The 18,637-nt window shown below is 54.1% G+C and overlaps 1 protein-coding gene across 2 annotated transcripts in view; it reads left to right on the top strand.

Annotated features, from left to right (window-relative positions):
* The window catches only part of LOC142462783 (S-adenosyl-L-methionine-dependent tRNA 4-demethylwyosine synthase TYW1-like), an 87,015-nt gene extending 72,722 nt beyond the window's left edge, over positions 1–14,293 (top strand). For both annotated transcript variants that reach the window (XM_075565003.1, XM_075565004.1), the window contains exons 15-16: positions 8,785–8,952; positions 13,111–14,293. In XM_075565003.1, the coding sequence (XP_075421118.1) occupies positions 8,785–8,952; positions 13,111–13,332 (390 nt within the window). In that variant the 3' untranslated portion in view covers positions 13,333–14,293. The remainder of the gene's footprint in view (positions 1–8,784; positions 8,953–13,110) is intronic.
* Positions 14,294–18,637: the final 4,344 nt, after the last annotated feature.

Genomic DNA, 18,637 nt, shown 5'->3' with positions numbered 1-18,637 from the left:
GCGTGGTGCCCCCCATGTTCTGTCGGCCACTGTGGAGCCACAGCCACCTAAAACGGAAGCAGGTCCCAGGTATTTCTCTCTATGGGGACAGACCCTGGTGCTGTCCTCGACGTTTGGGGACTGGCATTCCTCCCTCTGTCGGCTCCTCATTGTATACTGGGGGAAGCAGATGCGCTTCCCCTTGGTTGGAATGCCCACCATGTCACAGCACTGCTGAGCCCACTTCCTCCCTGAGTTCCCCCGCCTGCTCCGCTCCTCCTCTTCTCTAACCCTGCCTGGTGGGGGTGGAGGTGGAGGGGGGGGCGTCAATGGCTCGGTTGGTGATGAGCCTCGGGTGGGTGGGGGGGTGGCGGGTTCGGCTCCAGGGGTGAAGGGTGTCTAAGAGCTTTAATCTTGGGGGTCCACGCATATCTATCCAGCCTGTAAGCTGAGCCGCAAGATTTTGTGATTTTTTTTTGAGTTTGGCTCCACATTTTTTTCTCTAACTCTATCTAGGACCTTCGGATCGGATTAAGTGCTTGCTTTTAATAACACTTACGCTTTGGATGGTGGGAAAGGGCTTTAAGCTGTGGAAGGACGTGATCTGATTGATGATTTTAAGAGGCCGTGCCCCCGCTGTGTCTGCAGGGGTCCTGGAGGGCTGGGGCGGGAGTCAGGGACCGGCAGGAAGCTAGGGCTCCATTGAGGACAGAGGTGTGTGGGCGCTCAGGCCAGGGGGAGCAGAGAGGGGGGTGCGTGGGGGTGGGATGTGGACGTAGGACGCAGAGTACTTGTTGCTAGACTAGGGGTGGACTTTAAAACACCAGGAATCAAGAATGGCTGCAGGGTTTGGGCTTAAGCAGTGGTGTGGTGGGTGGGCGGGGTGGTTGACTATGTTGGGGACCACGAGGGTGGAGTGGGAAGCCAATCACAAGCTCTCTGTGGACCCTCTGCTTTGAGAAGAGTGGTCCAACTAGCGTGTGGGGGACACAGCTGGCATTCCAGCAGCAAGAGCACTGGAAGCAGGGACTTGGAAGTCATCGGCACAAGTGAGCGGTGGTTCGGTGAAGTTGGGGCGGACTAAGGGGCAGCCAAGAACCCCCACGTCCCCCTACCTGCGAATGGTGGGTGGAAGTGGCACCCACCCCTGGGACAGTCGGCTCTGCTCTGTGCAGCTGGGGTGTAGGGAGCACCCCAGGGGCCTAGGATGTCTCCAACCTGAGGCGGCTTGAGAGTTTTATAGCGGCCTTTTCAAGGGACCCTGGTGGCACAGTGGTTAAGCACTCAGTGGAGGGAAAGAGGAGGCAGGGAAGGGGACAGCCTGGACCCCCTGCCTGGCCATCCTCTTCTGCTCCATGGGGTCACTGTCCTTCCGAACGGAGTGGTGGGCCTCGGTGTAGTGAGCTCACCTTGCTGTGTGACTGTTCACAGGAGAGGAGGGGAGGGGAGGGAGGTGGGAGCCAGTGAAACATTGCTCCGGGGAAGCAGAGCAGCTGACCAGGTGGAAGAAAGCTGCTGCAGGCTTTGGAAAGCGCCCTTCATCTCCAAAGCCACTCTGCTAGCGTCCTTACCGAGGCCGAGACACAGCGACACGGGAGAGTGTGTGCCGGCTTCAGGAGAGCTTGCCATCACGGCCTGGGCGCCTTCATTTAGCACGTGGCCTCTGACAGGTGCTGCCGTGAGTTGTCTGCTCGCAGAGTGCCCGAGCCGGAGCACCACCGCCTCAGAGCCTCCAGGGCAATTCTGCTCAGTCCCGTCTGGTCACCAGAATTAGAAATCGACCGGTTGCCAGCTCACAAAGTCACCTTGCAAATTTCCCTTTCTTCTTCTTTTTTTAAAAATCGTTTTATTAGGGGCAAATTTCCCTTTCTTTGTGGTTTTTTTTTAATTCTTATATAATTAAGGTATTTTATAATCTGAAAGAAAAATCCCTAAAGGCTATTTCTCTAGAGGACCACTTTAGAAACAGGGCCATTTTCTGCATTTTCCGTTTGGTGCCTGTTCCTGTGGTGATTGATGTTTGGGATTCCGGCGGCCCCTGTGACTGCGTAGACCTGCCCCATGGGGCTTCCCAACCTGTGAGCCAGAGGACCCGGTGCTTCTTTTCTCCCGCGAAGCCTCGGCGTGGGTTTGAGGCTGCCCAGTCTTTCCGTGAGCAGCCACGTGCGTCCAGCGGTGCCCCTGCGCTCCTGACACTGTGACCATCCCCGGGTAAGACCAGGTCTGGCCCCTGGCTGTGGCTGAGCTGTGGTCTGTTTCACACCCGGTTCCCGCTCAGTCCCTAGCGTGAGCGCCTGGTTCTCAGCTCCGTCCGTCATCGACAGTGTGGGACTAGACAGTGTTTTGTTCTGTTGTGCAGGTCCCCTGTGAGGAGAACCGACTTGATGTCCCCTCTCAACCCCAAGCCCCTGTGAGCATGGGCTCTGTTGGCCACGTGCTTCCTCCCAGCACCCGTCCCTCCGTTCTCCTGCATAGGAAACCTTTCTCTCCTGCCCCTCGCTGTGTGCCTTTCACACGTTCTCTGTTCATCTTGTTTGCAAGCCACCCTGAAAAGAGAGCCACCGTCTCTGGTCACCTCCGTTGTCCAGGAGACGTTGGCTGGGGGTGTGGGAGTGACATGGTGCCCAGCGGGCCCCTCGGAGCCCCAGTCTGCACAGCCCAGCTCAGACACACTCTTCCATGTCCCTGATGTCGCCCAGCAAACTTCCATGTCTTCTTTCACCCGAAATGTCTTTCATATGAGAACCAGACTAACGGCTCATCGTTAGCACAGGCTCAGTCAAGGCGCAGGTCGCCTCCCATTAAGCGCTTTTATTCCATTGGAGTCCGTGGAAGCCATTCCTTTATGGTACCGATTTTCCCTTTTCTCTCTCTGCTGGTCCCATAAGATCCCGTGTCCCCCCTGGATTTCCTGCAAATGAAGAGTATCCTTTAGCCTCATTCTGGCATAAGTGGGCCTCTGTTGGCTAACCTGGGAGTCTGAACGCTCGTCTGCTGGCTTGTGCAGGAGAGCGTATTTAATGTAACAAGCATCTGCCTGCTGGGAACACTTGGATGCCGCCAGCCCTCGGTGAACGAAACGCCGCCTCTGTTCTGTGTCCAGCACCCCACCTAGAGAGCCCTAGTGCCCTGTAGCTGTTAGCGGCTGTGTGACTTCAAGCCGTGTCCTCCTGCTCCCACCGCGGCTGCCTGCACCCTGCGCCTACGGAGGAGCACACCTGCCCAACGATGCCTCCGTGTAGCCTCCGTCCCGTGCTCCATACAGTCCGCACAGCACCTGCTGTTGTCACACAGAGCCTGTGCCGGCTCGCAGCAACCTCCGGTGTACCTGAGTGTGTGCTGCCGCCCGGTCTGGCGCCGTCTGCATGAGTGTTGGCCTCTCTGAGTCCCTGATGTTTGTCTGTGGCCTCAGTCTATCTCACTGAGGGCTGTGGACCAGGGTCCCTGTGCTGAGACGCACCTAGACCCACGAGAAGATTTATGTGGAGATACACGGAGACCCCTGAGAAATGCCGAGCCCACGGATGGTGAAATGAAACAAGGACCCCCGCGCCCCCAGAGTTGGAAGGAGGGAGAGCCTGGGGTGCGGATTTCTAGCCTCCCAGACGTGGAGAGACGGAGTTTCTCTTGGCATCAACCATCCACCTGTGGTCGAAGCAGCCCCAGGGACCTCAGCCCAGGTTCTGGAGTGGAGAATTGAGAGCTGACGGGGCCTGCAGGAAGGCTGGCAGTAAAGCGCTCGAGGCAGAGTGTGGCAGGGGAAGGTGGCCTCGGGCCAGCCTGGGGAGCAGGGCCTCTTCTCTCGGGGAGCTCGTGAAGCAGTTTTAGGATAAAGGAATGACACGCTTTGGGTGTGCTTGCTGCAAAACACTTGGAGTCAGTCATTTCGTAAGGGGCCCTGGTGGCATGGTGGGTACACGTCGGGCTGCTAACTGCAAAGTCAGCCGTTTAAAACCACCAGCTGCTCCCGGGGAGCAAGTCGGGGCTTTCTACTCCTGTAGAGGTTTACAGGCTTGGGAACCCCCAGGGGCAGTCCCTGTCCCATAGGGCCACTATCAGTCAGCATCGATGCATGGCAGTGGGGTTTTCTAACCCCTTTCTTATCCAAAGCAGAGGACAAACGCCGCGCCAAGAGTCTCTCGTCACCCAGCAGCAAACTACGGGAACACTGCTCTGCCTGCAGCTCTGCATCCGACAGCAAATGCTCTTTCTTCTCTGCCGGCTGCAAAGGCTCTGTCGTGTTCCTGGGGCCGGGGGTAGGGCACCACGGAAAAGAGAGATCAGTCGGCCAGGACACAACTCAACCCCGTCCCTTCCTCTGGGCACCAATGGGTGTCCCCACCCCCTTCTTGATGAGCCTGAGGGTCCACTTGTTCTCAGAGACCCCGAGTAGGTCTCCGACCCACTGCTCGTGGGGCTTGGAGGCACACACCTCCTGGGTCTGCCCTGCACGAACTTGAAGTGCTTTTGGTGAGGCCTGCCCCTCAGCTCGCTCACGTCTGGTGGCCTGGCTAGCACAGGGCGCGGCCGCCCTCGCCTGGGGACCCTCCGAAAGCCCCTGAGTGTAATGGCGTGGCCCACCCTCTCCACCACAAGTAGTGGTGCTCCTCCGTGGGCCTGCCTTTCACACCTCAGCCCTGTAGTCGGTTCTGGAACACGTCTCTCTGATCTTCCACTGCCACACCAAAGCCATCTGCTTCTCACAGTTGTGCGGGACAGGCCCACCGCCGGCGGTAAATGGGAGAGTGGGCGGGGCAAGAGGGTGGCTGGCGGCCACGATTGGCCACAGAGAAGAAAGCCCGTGTGTCCATTCAGGGCCCCTACTTTGTGCCCAGGAGTGAAGGGGTCAAGCAGAGAGGAGAGCCTGGGGGAGGAGGGTCACTGAGCTGAGTGAGGGCCCGGGTCCCAAGGCGGCTGTTGGGACTTAGTCCCCAAGACTGCGTCCTGTCCTCTGTGTTCCTGCCTCTGGGGAAGGCATGGTGGCTCGAGGTGGCTGCCGTCAGCCTGCCTCAGGCCGGCGGTCCCTGTGGGAGCACTCTGCCCCCTGGGAGATGGCACAGGGGTGCCCGGAAAGCACAGCAATGGCCCTGGCATCCGACCTCTCCTGCCATCTCCAAAGCGAGGAACCCCGGACGTCTCCCGACCTGCGGTCGTTGACCACGCAGCCCTGGAATGTTTCCCAACGCCTCTGCCACCGGCACCCCTGTGCTTCAGTGAGCGCACATTTCAATCGACATTAACAATAACTTCCTCTAAATTGGCCCCTACACGCCCGGGTGTTTGTTTAACTCACACACCATTAGCAGCATTTAGATCAAAAGAAAGTGCATTCTTATGACTAATTTGGTCTATTGAGAATTTCTGTGTTGTTTGGTTGGTGGCTGTATGTGTGTGTTTAATGCATCTGGGTAAGTTTTGCAAAACGTTTTCAGCCAGGCTTTCTTAAAGATTTTTTCCCCCTCTTTGATCGATAGTACTATTTGCTCTTTTGTTTTTACCCCAAGCACACATTCAGGGTAATGAATTCCATAAATCGCTCGTTAATAGAGGAGCTTCTCTTGTTTATGATCCTTAAGGAGGGGACGATGCTGTCGTTCACGTCCCGTTGGGCAGCAGCTTGCCCCCCCCCCTCTCCGCCCGCCCCCTGCAGTTGTCTCTAGAACAGCCATCTGGAGGTGAGGGTTTTGGATGACCCTTATGGGGCCTCAGTGGAGTCCCCACTGCCATCGGCGGGGTCAGGGTCACGCCGAAGTGCTCACTTGTGGGGTTTGTCTCAGGCGTCATTCTCTCTCTCTCTTCACTTCAGTAACTCCCTGCTTACTGGAAGCAGGTCTAGAATTTTCTACTCCATTGGCAAGAAAGTTTGACCCTAGGGCATTTTAAAAGCCACAAAGTTAAGATAACTAACTCCCCCCCCCCAACTCACTGCCAACAAGGTGATTCTGACACAAAGCAACCCTATAGGACAGAGAACTGCCCCCGTGAATTTCCATCTCTGGGAGCCGGCAGCCTCATCTTTATCCTGCGGAGTGGCTGGTGGATTCAAACTGCCGACTCTATGGTTAGCAGCCCGACATGTTACCCACTACGCTCCTTCCACAGAGCCATTTATAAAAAGTAATCATTGCATAAGCTGCCAAATAAAGGACATGGGTATGAAACGCGGGGCCTTCGGTGTCCGGGCTTTGAGATTGAGTTCAACAGAGTGCGAAGCGGTTTCTCCCACTGTAAGTGAACTTTAAAAGGTGGGTGGTGTGTGTGTGTGTGTGTGTGTGTGTGTGTGTGTGAAGGCTGTTGCGGGGAGCCTGGTTCTGGACGGCTGTGTGTGTGTGTAGGTTGTTGGGGGGAGCCTGGTATGTGTGTGTGTGTGTGTGTGTGTGAAGGTTGTTGGGGGAGCCTGGTTCTGGACGGCTGTGTGTGTGTGTGTGTGTGTGTGTATGTGTGTGTAGGTTGTTGGGGGAGCCTGGTTCTGGACGGCTGTGTGTGTGTGTGTGTGTGTAGGTTGTTGGGGGAGCCTGGTTCTGGACCGCTGTGTGTGTGTGTGTGTGTGTGTGTAGGTTGTTGGGGGAGCCTGGCTCTGGATGGCTGTGTGTGAGTGTAGGTTGTTGGGGTGTTGGGGGAGCCTGGCTCTGGACGGCTGCTGTCAGACCTTCTACAAGGGGATGGGTGGCTTTAGCAAGCAGCACTTTATTCTCTCACCGTGAGGAGGCTGGACCTCCAAATCCAGGGACAGTCTCTTCTCTGTGGGCTCTGGGTGTAGGTCCTTGTCTCCTCCAGCATCTGTGGGATGGTGCTCCTTGGCGATGTTCACGAGGTTGGGCACCGAGCTGCCCCTGGGTGTCGGAGTGTCTTGGTACAGGGGCCCCAGACCCAAAGAATGAGCTCCAGCCCCAGCTCTTCTTCTGCGATGGGAGTGGGTCCCCCTGATCTCTGCTGCTTTTCTGGCAGGGTTAGGGAATGAATGCGTGTTACAGCCCACCCGAATCCTCTGACAGCAGATTGAGCCATCACATCTGGTCACGTGGTGGAGGGGGTGGGGCAGGGGCATGCCAGAACTGCCTAATTACACCATACATAATTGCCAAGCCAGAGTCATGGTCCAACCAAGTTTCACATGTTTTTCGGAGACACAGTTCAATCTGAGATGGAGGGTGAATCAAAAAGTATTGCTGCAAAATCACCAGACCCGTTAGTGAACAAAGATCAGAAGAGATTGTCTCAGGACATGTCTCATACCTGCCTTGCTATGTTAACAAAACACAGCATGTTCCCACACACGTCAGTCAGTCCATGCCAATATTTATCCCTGTGCAAAGAATATTACAGAGTAATTAACTATCTGTTTCAAAGATCCTCTAATCTGACCACTTAACAGGAAAGTTGGCCAACTTGATCTCAAATCATAGTGGAAAGTGGGCTCCCCATAGGGGCCCAGTGAATCCGTTGTTGCCAGTAAGTTGGTTCTGACCCAAAGCGCCTCCTCTGCCCCCTCCTGCACCGTCTCACAACCTTCCCTGTGCCCGAGCATGTTGTTGCAGGCACTGTGTGTCCACCCATCTCGGGAATCCGATGGCCAGGGGATTTTTACAGGGGGCGTGGAGGGGGCCAGTAGTGGCTCAGTGAGAGAGCTCTTGCCTTTCATGTGGGACACCTGAGGTCGATTCCAGCCGGTGCACCTGATGCGCAGTCACCATCCTACTGTCCATGGAGACATGCATGTTGCTGGAATGTCCAGCAGGTTTCAGCAGAGCTTCCAAACTAAGAGGGACTAGGAAGAAAGGCCCAGTGGTCTGCTTCAGGAAACCAGGCCACAGAAACCCTGATGGAGCAAGTGGTCAGTTCAGTAGCAGTGTTAGTCTGGGTGACTAGAGAAACAAATCCTGAGACACTTGTGTGTGTGTAAGAAAGAGCTTTATAGACGAGCAATTGAATATTGAGAAAACGTCTCAGCCCAGTCCAGATCAAGTCCATAAGTCCGCTATTAGACCATATGTCTGATCCCAATCTATAAATTGCTCCTCAGACTCACAAAACACTTGGAATGACGCAAACTGCAGGAAAATCACAGGCCAGTGGGTGCAAAGCCTTGTGGAGCCAGTGGCAGTAGAGGCATCTCAGCGCTGGCAGGGGTCTCCACGTGACTCCTTCAGCTCCAGGGCTCTCGCATAGCTGAGTGCGTCTTGTCAGCAAGCATGTCTCCCAGGGAGTGAGCGTATGTCCTGCCTCCAGCAAGTTCTTGATCTCCTTAGCGCCTCCATATGAGATCATCAAGCTGTGACCTGATTGGCAGGCTCCTGTCACAGTAGACAACCATGAGGCTCATGGCCCAGAACCAGGCGTGTTTCCCACCGCTGTGCTTGGGGACCACCTCAGTGACCGTTAGCCAGAGCAGCAGCTGCCCCTGTTACTGTACTAGGGCACTTTGCTCCATTGAGAATTCATCTTGTTACAGTGTACCGCGGAATCTAATGGGAAGGTACAGTTGAACCTACAGAGCGTGGGTCCCCAAACCCACTGTTCCCTTCACGGGGGGGCAATGAGAAACTTTTGTACTCTATCCTATCATCTGGCACAGAATGCCGGCGTCTGCCTTGGCACCGTGATCGAGCAGTGCCGCAGAGCCGATGGGCTGCAGCCCTGGGGCTCCGGGCCCGTCATGAATGTTGACTGCGACCTCTCCCAAGAGGGTTTTGCTCAGCACCTTACGTCGCCGCCATCTCCACTCGGCGTGGATTCCCACCCAGCCCCTGGCCTTTGAAGTGTAAGTTATAGCGACCATCCCTGATGACTGTCCCATGCCCGCAGGGCGTGACCTACTGTGGAGAAAGTTCTGCCAGCAGCCTGACCATGGCCAACGTGCCCTGGCACGAGGAGGTGGTGCACTTTGTCCAGGAGCTGGTGGCCCTGATCCCCGACTACGATGTCGCCTGTGAGCACGAGCACTCCAACTGCCTCCTGATAGCCCACAAAAAGGTAAGCCCGCCTCCGTCGAGGACCCAGCCTCTCCCTCCATGCATGCCTCTCCCCTCCTCCTCAACCTTGCTTCCGAGGCCCTTGGCGCTCTGTCTGCGGGGCTCAGTTTAATGTCACCTGATGTGTCCATTTCTTGCTGTTTAAGGCAGGTGCCCGGTGCAGACAAAAGCAAACCTCCCCTGTCCTTTCCTTGAATGTCCGGCGAGAGCCGAGACACAACACCGGCCCCAGGCGGATGTCTCTTTGCTGTCAGAGGCAATGTTGGAGTGCTTACTGATGCAGAGGGCACCCTGGAGGCTTTGTGTCTGGGATTCGCTTCATGCCTGTTCTCATTTTTTTACTTCAGCACTTTCTGGTAGACTCAGACCCCAGACCCCAAGCCCCGTGTTTCTCCTAGGTAGAGTCAGTCATAAAATGGAGTAAAGGCCCTTGGGCACGCCCACAGCAGCCTGACCCCCTAAAGTGTCTCCCCTCAGAACGTTGATCAACAATGTGGTGTCTGGGCTTGGAGTGGAAGTAGTGTGTGGGGAGTGGGTTCGGGGGGCATGGGGACTCTGCACAGGCCAAGGGTGGTTGAGGCGGAGGGTGGTGCCTTGGGTTTAGCATGGCCACCCCACCCTCTTTCCTGTGCCCACGCCCCTTCAAAGGGGCTTTGACCCTGTGGGTGGCTCGAGCTAGGAAACACTGAGCCCCCCCCAGGGAAACCAGCACACAGGGTCACCCAGCCTGGTCCCCTGCTGTGAAACACCCAGAAAAGGTCGCTCCCCAGAGTCAGGGAGCAGCTGGGTGGTGGCCAGGCCCTGACAGGGAGAGGGGGCCAGAATTCGCTGCTGAGAGGTGCGGAGTTTCTCCGTGGGTGATGAAACGCCTGGACCCTCTACAGCGATGCCGCCTTTGTGAACGTACCAGAAACCATCGACATGTGCACTTTAAAAGCCGGGATTGTGCGGTTTGCAAAGCACCACCCAGTACAGCTGTTACTGGAAGAAACAAAAAGAGGACGGACGACTTGATAGGATACGCAAAGGTGGTAAAAGGACAAGGGCATGCAAACAACCTCCTTACAGAAATGACTTTTTTCCAAGTCAAGACCCAAAGACCACTCGCCTTGCCATCAAGTCCCCTCTGACGCGCAGGGACCTTACAGGACGGAGTAGAGCTGCTTCACAGGGTTCCCAAGGTGGTGAGTCTGTAGGGTAATAGGCAGCCTCATCTTCTCCCCTCAGTGGCTGCTGGTTTCACACCACTGACCTTTGGTCATCAGCTGGGCACTTAGATCAAGCACTGCACCTCTGGGACTCCTTATGGAAGTACAGTGAAATGAACTTGACCCCAGTACCCCCAGTGGCCTCCTGCGGGGGACGTGAGACCGCTGTTCTCTGAGGCCACACGTGCAGATCGGTTTAAATCTGTTACCAGTCCTGATCCCATCTGGTCCAACACCAGCTGCCCAGACAGCCCTTCCTCCTCTGAGCCAACCACCTGGTGCCAGGTCAGCGCTCATGAGGTGAAGGACACAGTCCTCAGACTGCTCGGTCGACCCCAGACCACACGCCAGTCGCAGCTTGACCCTGCGAGAGTCTCACCTCTGACCTGCTGGCTACAGAGTGAGGGTTTTCCCACTGCCCCTCAGGATACGTGCTGTCAGCTCAGGAGCCCCCAGCCCCTCACGTCTGACCTGCTGCCTGAAGGTCCTGGTCTCCTTTCGACACCTGTGGGTTGCGTGCTCCTCGGAGAACCCCGTGTCCCACTGTCACTCTTCTGTTGGGGCTGAGGGGTTCTCCGCACAGGGGCTCGAGGTCCAGAGCCCGATGCTACCGTGGAGCCCTCTGATCTCTGCCGTGTCCCTCTCCTTTCACCTCCTGCAAGGTAGACGGGTGCACGCCACACCCCAAGGAAAACTCCTGACATGGGTCAGGGCTGTGTCCCGAGGGAGGGTGTTAGCATCGGGGCAGGCGTGACCGCCTCACGGAGGAGGAGGAGGCCATTACATAGCTGCCAAACCAGGGAGAATCATAGTCCAGCCAAGTGGGCACGTACTCTGGGGACACGGAGAGAGTGATGACTACACAGCAGGATGAATGTGACTGACGCCATTGGATTTGCACTCGGAAAAGTTTCTGTGTTGGTGAATGTTTTATTATATATATATCTTCTAATTCCTCCTCCAGAATGAGAGTCTTGAACTCCTTCCTGTAGGGGCTAAGGTTGGAACCAAAGAATGAGAGTCTTGAACTCCTTCCTGTAGGGGCTAAGGTCGGAACCAAAGAATGAGAGTCTTGAACTCCTTCCTGTAGGGGCTAAGGTCGGAACCAAAGAATGAGAGTCTTGAACTCCTTCCTGTAGGGGCTAAGGTCGGAACCAAAGAATGAGAATCTTGAACTCCTTCCTGTAGGGGCTAAGGTCGGAACCAAAGAATGAGAGTCTTGAACTCCTTCCTGTAGGGGCTAAGGTCGGAACCAAAGAATGAGAGTCTTGAACTCCTTCCTGTAGGGGCTAAGGTCGGAACCAAAGAATGAGAGTCTTGAACTCCTTCCTGTAGGGGCTAAGGTCGGAACCAAAGAATGAGAGTCTTGAACTCCTTCCTGTAGGGGCTAAGGTCGGAACCAAAGAATGAGAGTCTTGAACTCCTTCCTGTAGGGGCTAAGGTCGGAACCAAAGAATGAGAGTCTTGAACTCCTTCCTGTAGGGGCTAAGGTCGGAACCAAAGAATGAGAGTCTTGAACTCCTTCCTGTAGGGGCTAAGGTCGGAACCAAAGAATGAGAGTCTTGAACTCCTTCCTGTAGGGGCTAAGGTCGGAACCAAAGAATGAGAGTCTTGAAGTCCTTCCTGTAGGGGCTAAGGTCGGAACCAAAGAATGAGAGTCTTGAACTCCTTCCTGTAGGGGCTAAGGTCGGAACCAAAGAATGAGAGTCTTGAACTCCTTCCTGTAGGGGCTAAGGTCGGAACCAAAGAATGAGAGTCTTGAACTCCTTCCTGTAGGGGCTAAGGTCGGAACCAAAGAATGAGAGTCTTGAACTCCTTCCTGTAGGGGCTAAGGTCGGAACCAAAGCACTTCAACCTCTTCTAGTTCCTTCATCCCGGTCCCTATTCTACAGTGACTTCTGAGAAGCAATTTTCTTAAGAGGACAAATTAGATTATTTCCTTTCATTGAGGTGGAATTCTTAATCAGGTTTTTTACTCATTAGGCATGAGATGCACATTTGACTTTGAAAAAAAAAGAGGCGATCTTAAGTCATTTCGTTAGCAATTCAAAATGGGAAGCCATTGATTAAAGGGGCACCCCAAACACAAACACACCTTAGTCACGAAAGGATTTTTAATTCCACCAGGTGCTGCAGACACAGCCATGAAAATTCATACCAGGTAGGTAGCGGCAGCGGCAGCAGCAGGAATTAAAAATAGCTTGGCCGTGACCGTGCAATAAAAGGAAAAAAACCCATCGTAACTCCCTGTGTCTGACACAAAGGGTGGCACTGACCGTGGCCAACAGAGAGGTGGCAGTCTGAACCCACCAGCTGTTCCACGGGAGAAAGAGGTGGCAAGTCTGCCTCCAGGAATTGCCGCAGCCTTGGAAAGCCTGTGGGACAGTTCTGCCCTGCTCTGGAGTCACTGAGTCACAGTCCTCTGGCAGGCTGTGAGTGTTGGTTAGCTTAGTAGGTTGGGTGTCGGGCTGCTAGCCGCAATGTCAGCAGTTCGAAGCCACCAGCTGCGCCGTGGGAGAAAGATGAGGCTTTCTGCTGCTACAGAGGCACCCACAGCCTCAGAAGTCCGCAGGGGCAGTTAGTCCTGTTCTGTCCTATTGGCCCCTGTGAGTCAAAATTGGTGGGATTTTTTTTTTCCCGGTATTGGTCAGGATTAACTTGACTTCCAGGTCCAGGGGGGATTCTTCATCCAGAAGTCACGTCCATGTTTCCAGTCTGGTGTGCCAGCAGTTTTGGGGAGAAGAGACTCCCTTTTGACCATGGATCCCGAGCAGGAGGAAGAATTATCTGTCACATGATATAAAACATCTTGATTTTGTTGTTATTCCAGCCCCGACCCCCACCCCCAAAGGGTGTCTTTGTGCCATTAAGACCTTTTGCTTCTGACTCGACGACTTGTTTATGTATTTATGCTCTCTCATTCTCATTTTCCCCTCTCTCCCTCCCTCCAGTTTAAGGTTGGTGGACACTGGTGGACGTGGATCGATTATGACCGCTTCCAGGAGCTCATCCGAGAATACGAACGGAGCGGGGGGTCCAAAACGTTCAGTGCGCAGGAGTACATGGCCCCAACGCCTCCGTGGGCCTTATTTGGTGCCCACGAGAGGGGCTTTGACCCCAAGGACACCAGATATCAGAGGAAGCACAGACCCAAGAATGTTTCTGGCTGTTGAGATCATCTGAATTCTGCAGGCCCAGAAGGTTCTTGGACTCACCTTTGAAGTTTTTCCTAACCCCCCTCCCCACCGCCCCAAGGACATAATGTCACAAATGATATTTCATAAGAGAAAAGGCTCGAAGGTGAAACAAGGGGACCGTCCAGTACCCCAAGTGGGGAGAGGACCTTTCTCCTTGGGAGATCTCTCCAGAACTCATGTCCATTCTGGGCTACGCTCCCGAGAGGAGGCTCGTTTTGTTTGTTGTGAGGGAGGTGTACACTCCTTAACGCTGAATCGGGAGGAGTGTGGGATTTTATCTAGCAGAGCTTCCTAGCGCGCTGCCCACGCGAGCGGGCCACAGGAAAGCACTGTCCGGCTCCCTTCCGCTAGCCTGTGGCCTCGGACGGACAGCCACTCTGATTTCGCTCTCCAGACGGAAATGTGTCTTTCCTCTCTCAACCTGGCATCTCCCGAACACAGAGCTAGGTTCTCTTAATTGCTAATTATTTTATAGCATCGACTGCTTGACTTTTTTTTTTCTTAGTACCAATCCATTAGGAAATTGAATTGGATTTCAGTGGCCCTAGATCTTACTGGGTCCCCACCTCCCCACCCCCTCTCCAGCCCCAGAAGGCAGTTTATGGGTTGGATTAGAGTGACCAAGCTTTTCTTTTCTAAAAGGAATTGCCGTGCAAAGGCCCTGATTAATTAGTCCAACCAACTGTGAAACAATGAGTTATCCCGCTTCTTTCCTGTTGTGTTCAAGTCTGGCCTCCTCTACCCCCACGCCGCTAACTTGGGCCGCTTGACTCTATCTGTTCTTTATGGTTTAAGTTTTTCTCTAAGTGAGAATATTATGAAATAAGTCATCTCTTTTTTTTCTCTCCAAAAGTTAAAAGATGCTTGGAAATTCTTTTACCCTAAAAGTTGACCTAATAAAGTGCTCTCTTGTAAGGACCGGGCGCACGACTTTCCTTTGGCTGCTGTTTTCACAAGGTTCTCAGCCAGATCAGATCCACCAGCTGCTTGTAACTCTTTCCGGGGGGACAAGACCACGGGTAATAGAATCTACCCAGCATGCTCAGCGACAACCTGCTACCGTCCTCCTTTCGTAGTGGGAAAATCCAAATCCAAATCGAGATGCTCCGGCAGTGGGTGGCACTCTGCTGGAGGCACGCACTCCTCTAGCCAGGAAATCGGGAGGACAGCTACCTGGCCGACCGACCGGAAGAGAGCCACCTCTCTGCCCACGCTGAAAGGGTGAGTCCACAGGATGCGAAAATTATCGAACGATCCCACTAATAACACGCGAGAGCAAACGTTTGCTGGATGTAATTCAAGAATGGTCACAGTAATGCATCAACAGAAGCGCCAGAGACTGAAGCCAGATTCAGAAGAGGCGGTGGAACGAAGACTGTGGTTGCTGAAATCGGATGGTTCTTGACTGAAAGCAGAGAATACCGGGGTGGGGGTGGGGCGAGGGAATGTTTGCTTATGTTTTATTGACTCTGCAAAGGCATCCAACTGTGTACATCATAACGGATTTCGGATAACCTTGTGAAGAATGGGAATTTTGAAATACTTAATTGTGCTCGTTTGGAACCTGGCCAAGAGGCAGTTGTTCAAAAGAACAAGGGAGAGACTGCCTCGTTTAAAACACAGTCAAGTACACCCCGGAGTTTTATCCTCCGTTGTACTCGCTTAATCTGTGCGCGCAAGTCATCCGAACAGCTGGGCAGTGAAGAACGCAGCACAAACAGCCTTCCGCTTGCAGCCGTTGCCGCCTGGCTTGCTGAAAGCGAAGAGGTCTTGCGACACCGATGGAGGTCCAAGCCTCTCGACTTCCACGTGGATGGTACTTTCACCTGGAACAAAAAGCCTCACAGACAATGTCCTGACACACAGAGAAAAGATTGGCGTTGTCCAAGAGTTCGTTCATTCCACTTGGAGCAGTGCTCGTGGAAGCCACCGTCAAGAAACCAACCAACACGTTACATTGGACGGACATCCTGTGAAAGACCTCTCTGCAGTGTGACAGGGCCAAGATGTCCCTTGGAGGACCGAGGTGCACCTGACTCAAGCCATGGTATTTTGAGTCACCTCATATGCCCGTGTTTCACGGAATAAGGAAGAGCAAAGGATGGATGCACTTGGATGAGGATGCTGGCACAGCATGTTGGAAGTACCACAGGCCACCAAAAGAACCAACAAATCTGTCTCGGAAGAAGTGTGGCCAGAATGCTCCTTCGTAGTGCTCATGGTGAAGAGACTTTGTTACTGGGAAGGACCAGTCTTTGAAGAAGGACATCATGCTCAGTAAAGTAAAGGGTCGGCTAAAAAAAAAAAAACCCTCAACAAGATGGGTTGACACAATGGCCTCAGTAGTGGGCTCAGACTCAGCAACAATCGTGAGGATGGTGCGGGCCACGCAGTGTTCCCTTCAGGTGTCTGTAGGGCTGCCGAGCGTCGGAACTGGCTCGATAACACCGAGCAGAAGCAATGGTGACTCAGCAGCAAGTCCAATGCCAAGGTTCTGACCATTCTGGTGCGTCTCAACGTCAAAGGCATACTACCACGCAGGACAGGGGCGTCTCCATGGGAGTGTGTGCTTGGTGATCTGGTCTGGGGAGACTCTGAAGGGGGGCAAGGTGGAGGGCAGGCCTTGTGGGTCGGGACACACGGTAGCCCTAGCAAGATGAGGACGGACAGAGCCGAGGGCTGACACAGATGGAGGAAACTGTCAGGCCACGCAAGGAAGCTTGGGGACAGAACGGGCTGTGACTCGGGAGATGTAGGTCAGCCTCGGCCCTCAGAGCAATTATGCTAAGGAGCAATATGATTAGATTTGCATTTTAATCAGATCCCTCTGGCTGCAGTGGAAAATGGCTCGGAAAGACCAAGGGGCAAGATGAGTTGGCAGGTGCCACTTCAGAGGGACGGGGAGTGAGTGGCCAGGTGTGATGCCCACCCAGACATGCTGGTTGGTGGTCGGGGTGGGAACAGAGGAGGGATTCGGGGAGACCTGACCAGTATGTTTATCAGCTTGGCCACTCACTGGCTGCATGAATTGGAAGAGATGGAAAGCCAGGGACGACGCCTGGGTTTTTGGCTTGAGAATAGGAGGGATGATTTCGCCCGTCTCCAAACTGACTCTTATTGGAAGGAACCCGGCGGAGGGGTGGGAGGGGGCCGAGGGGGTAGAGATCTTGAGTTCCTTTGTGGACGTGGCAGCTTCAATATGCCTTTGAGAAAAAGGCTGAGTCAGTTCTGGAGAGGTCTGAGGTGCCAACACAGATGGGTGAGTCATCTGAGAAGTCTCAAGGAGGGACGAGACCAGCGTACGGAGAGGAGAGACCACGTCTCGTCTCGGAACATGCCAACCCGTCTCGGCCAGGTCGAGAGCGGAGTCTATAGTGGGAGGGGAGGCGGGAGAATAAGGTGGAGGCTTTGCACAGACTCAGAAGAACACGGCTCATTAATTCCAGGTGCTTTGAGAGGGTACGACAAAAATGCCCTTTGGATGGGGGTCGTTGGTCAAGACGATTCGTGGTAAGCTGGGAGCCGTGAGAGACTTTAACGACAGCAGACGTCTCAGTGCTCAGTTTACATGTGGATGCACACACATCCAGCGGCATTTCAATGATGCAAAACTCATTACTGGCATCCTGGCTGCTGCACATGTTCAAGACCTCAGCTCCCGAGCTGCTAAGGTTGGCGGTCTGAGGCCACTGCCCGCCCCCCTCTCCCCTCCCCGGTGGTGCCTCGGAAGACAGGCCTGGCCACCGTCTTCCAAAGGGCTGGAGCTGTGAAAACTCAATGGAGCACAGTTCTGCTCCACCCACATGGGGTCTCTGAGTGTCAGGGTCGCCGTGACAACAGCCAGCAACCATTTATTTATACAAGGAAACGTGAAGGGATACGCGTTCTTGGAATCTGTGATCGTTACATAATCTGTTGTCAATTTGAGACTTAAGAGGGCAGGGGTGGAGTTTAGCCTGTCAATCAGGTTGCAGCTTGACCTCATTTGGAGGCGCTGAGTTGCTAAGTAGCTCGCTAGAGGCAGGACACGTGCTCACTCCCTGGGAGACATTCCTTCAGAGGACACGTGGAGCCACGCTAGTGCCCTGAGCTGGAGGACCCACGTGGAGACCCCTGCCAGTGCTGAGATGCTTCCACCGCCACTGGATCCACAAGGCTTCCCACCCACCGGTCTGTGCTCTTCCTGCATTTGGCGTCACTGCATGCTGAGTGAGTCTGAAGAGGAATTTATAGATCGGTATCAGACATATGGGCTAATACTGGACTTGGGCTGGGCTGGGCTGGGTTTTTCTGGCTTTTTATGATAAATACAAATGGACCAGCTCTTCCTGGGGACTTGAGTTGCTGCAAGTTACCTGTTCTACTCTGACCTATTGGCTGCTTTGACTTGGTTTCCATTCGATGGCGGTGAGTCTGGTTCTGGAGTTTGGTTCTGGGAGCGTCATACAAGAGGCCCTGGTGGCATAGTGGGCTATGTGTTAGTTATTTCTGAAGGGAAACCAAGGGGTTAGATTCCGGTTGATGGACGGTGCTTGTCCATTTCCTCTGGGCTGTTTCCCAGCGGGGGATGGTGGAGGGGGATGGTGTGGGGGTGGGGTGGGCACAGTGGGGAGGAGGTGTCTTTTGGAATCAGCACCATCCTGAGGTTCTGAGGCGGTTCCCAGCCCTGAGATGGGGAGTGTGATTCCAGTGTATGACGTATGACGCATACTCATAACAAAATAGGCGGCTTCCTTAAGAATTCTTGGTCTAACCCAAGATCACAAAGATTTCCCTCTCCTCTCTCTTTCCTTACCCTCTCAGACGTTTTGTCATTTCAGTTTGTACATTCTGGTCTCTTACCCGTTGGGCTGCGATCCTCAAGGTCAGCAGTTTGAAGCCACCTAGGGGGAAAGAGATTTCCTATTCCCGTGGAGAGTCCAGTCTCAGAAATCCACAGGGCCAGTTCTCCCCTGCCTGATGGGGCAGTGAGCGCTGCACTGTGCATGTGGTGCAGGCTCTGCATCACGCCCTTCCTGGTCCTCTTCTTCCTCATTCCGTCTTCCTCTCTTGCACTTTTTGTTCTTCATCCTTTTCTTCTTCCCCTCCTGTCCCCCCCCCTATTTCTTCTCCCTCTTCTATAGACACTCTTGTTGCAGTGCCACTTGCCAAAAAGCCGACCCATTTGCAAAGTTGGCATTGACTCCCATGCGGGTCTATTTCTGGACTTCTTCCTGCTCTCTCTATCGATTTATCCGTCTTGGCTCCACTTGGTGACTGCATCTTTCTAGAAAGGTTTGCA

This window comes from Tenrec ecaudatus, chromosome 12 (genome assembly GCF_050624435.1).
Source record: "Tenrec ecaudatus isolate mTenEca1 chromosome 12, mTenEca1.hap1, whole genome shotgun sequence".
In the NCBI taxonomy this organism is placed as follows: Eukaryota; Metazoa; Chordata; class Mammalia; order Afrosoricida; family Tenrecidae; genus Tenrec; species Tenrec ecaudatus.
This window is presented reverse-complemented; position numbering and strand designations above follow the sequence as displayed.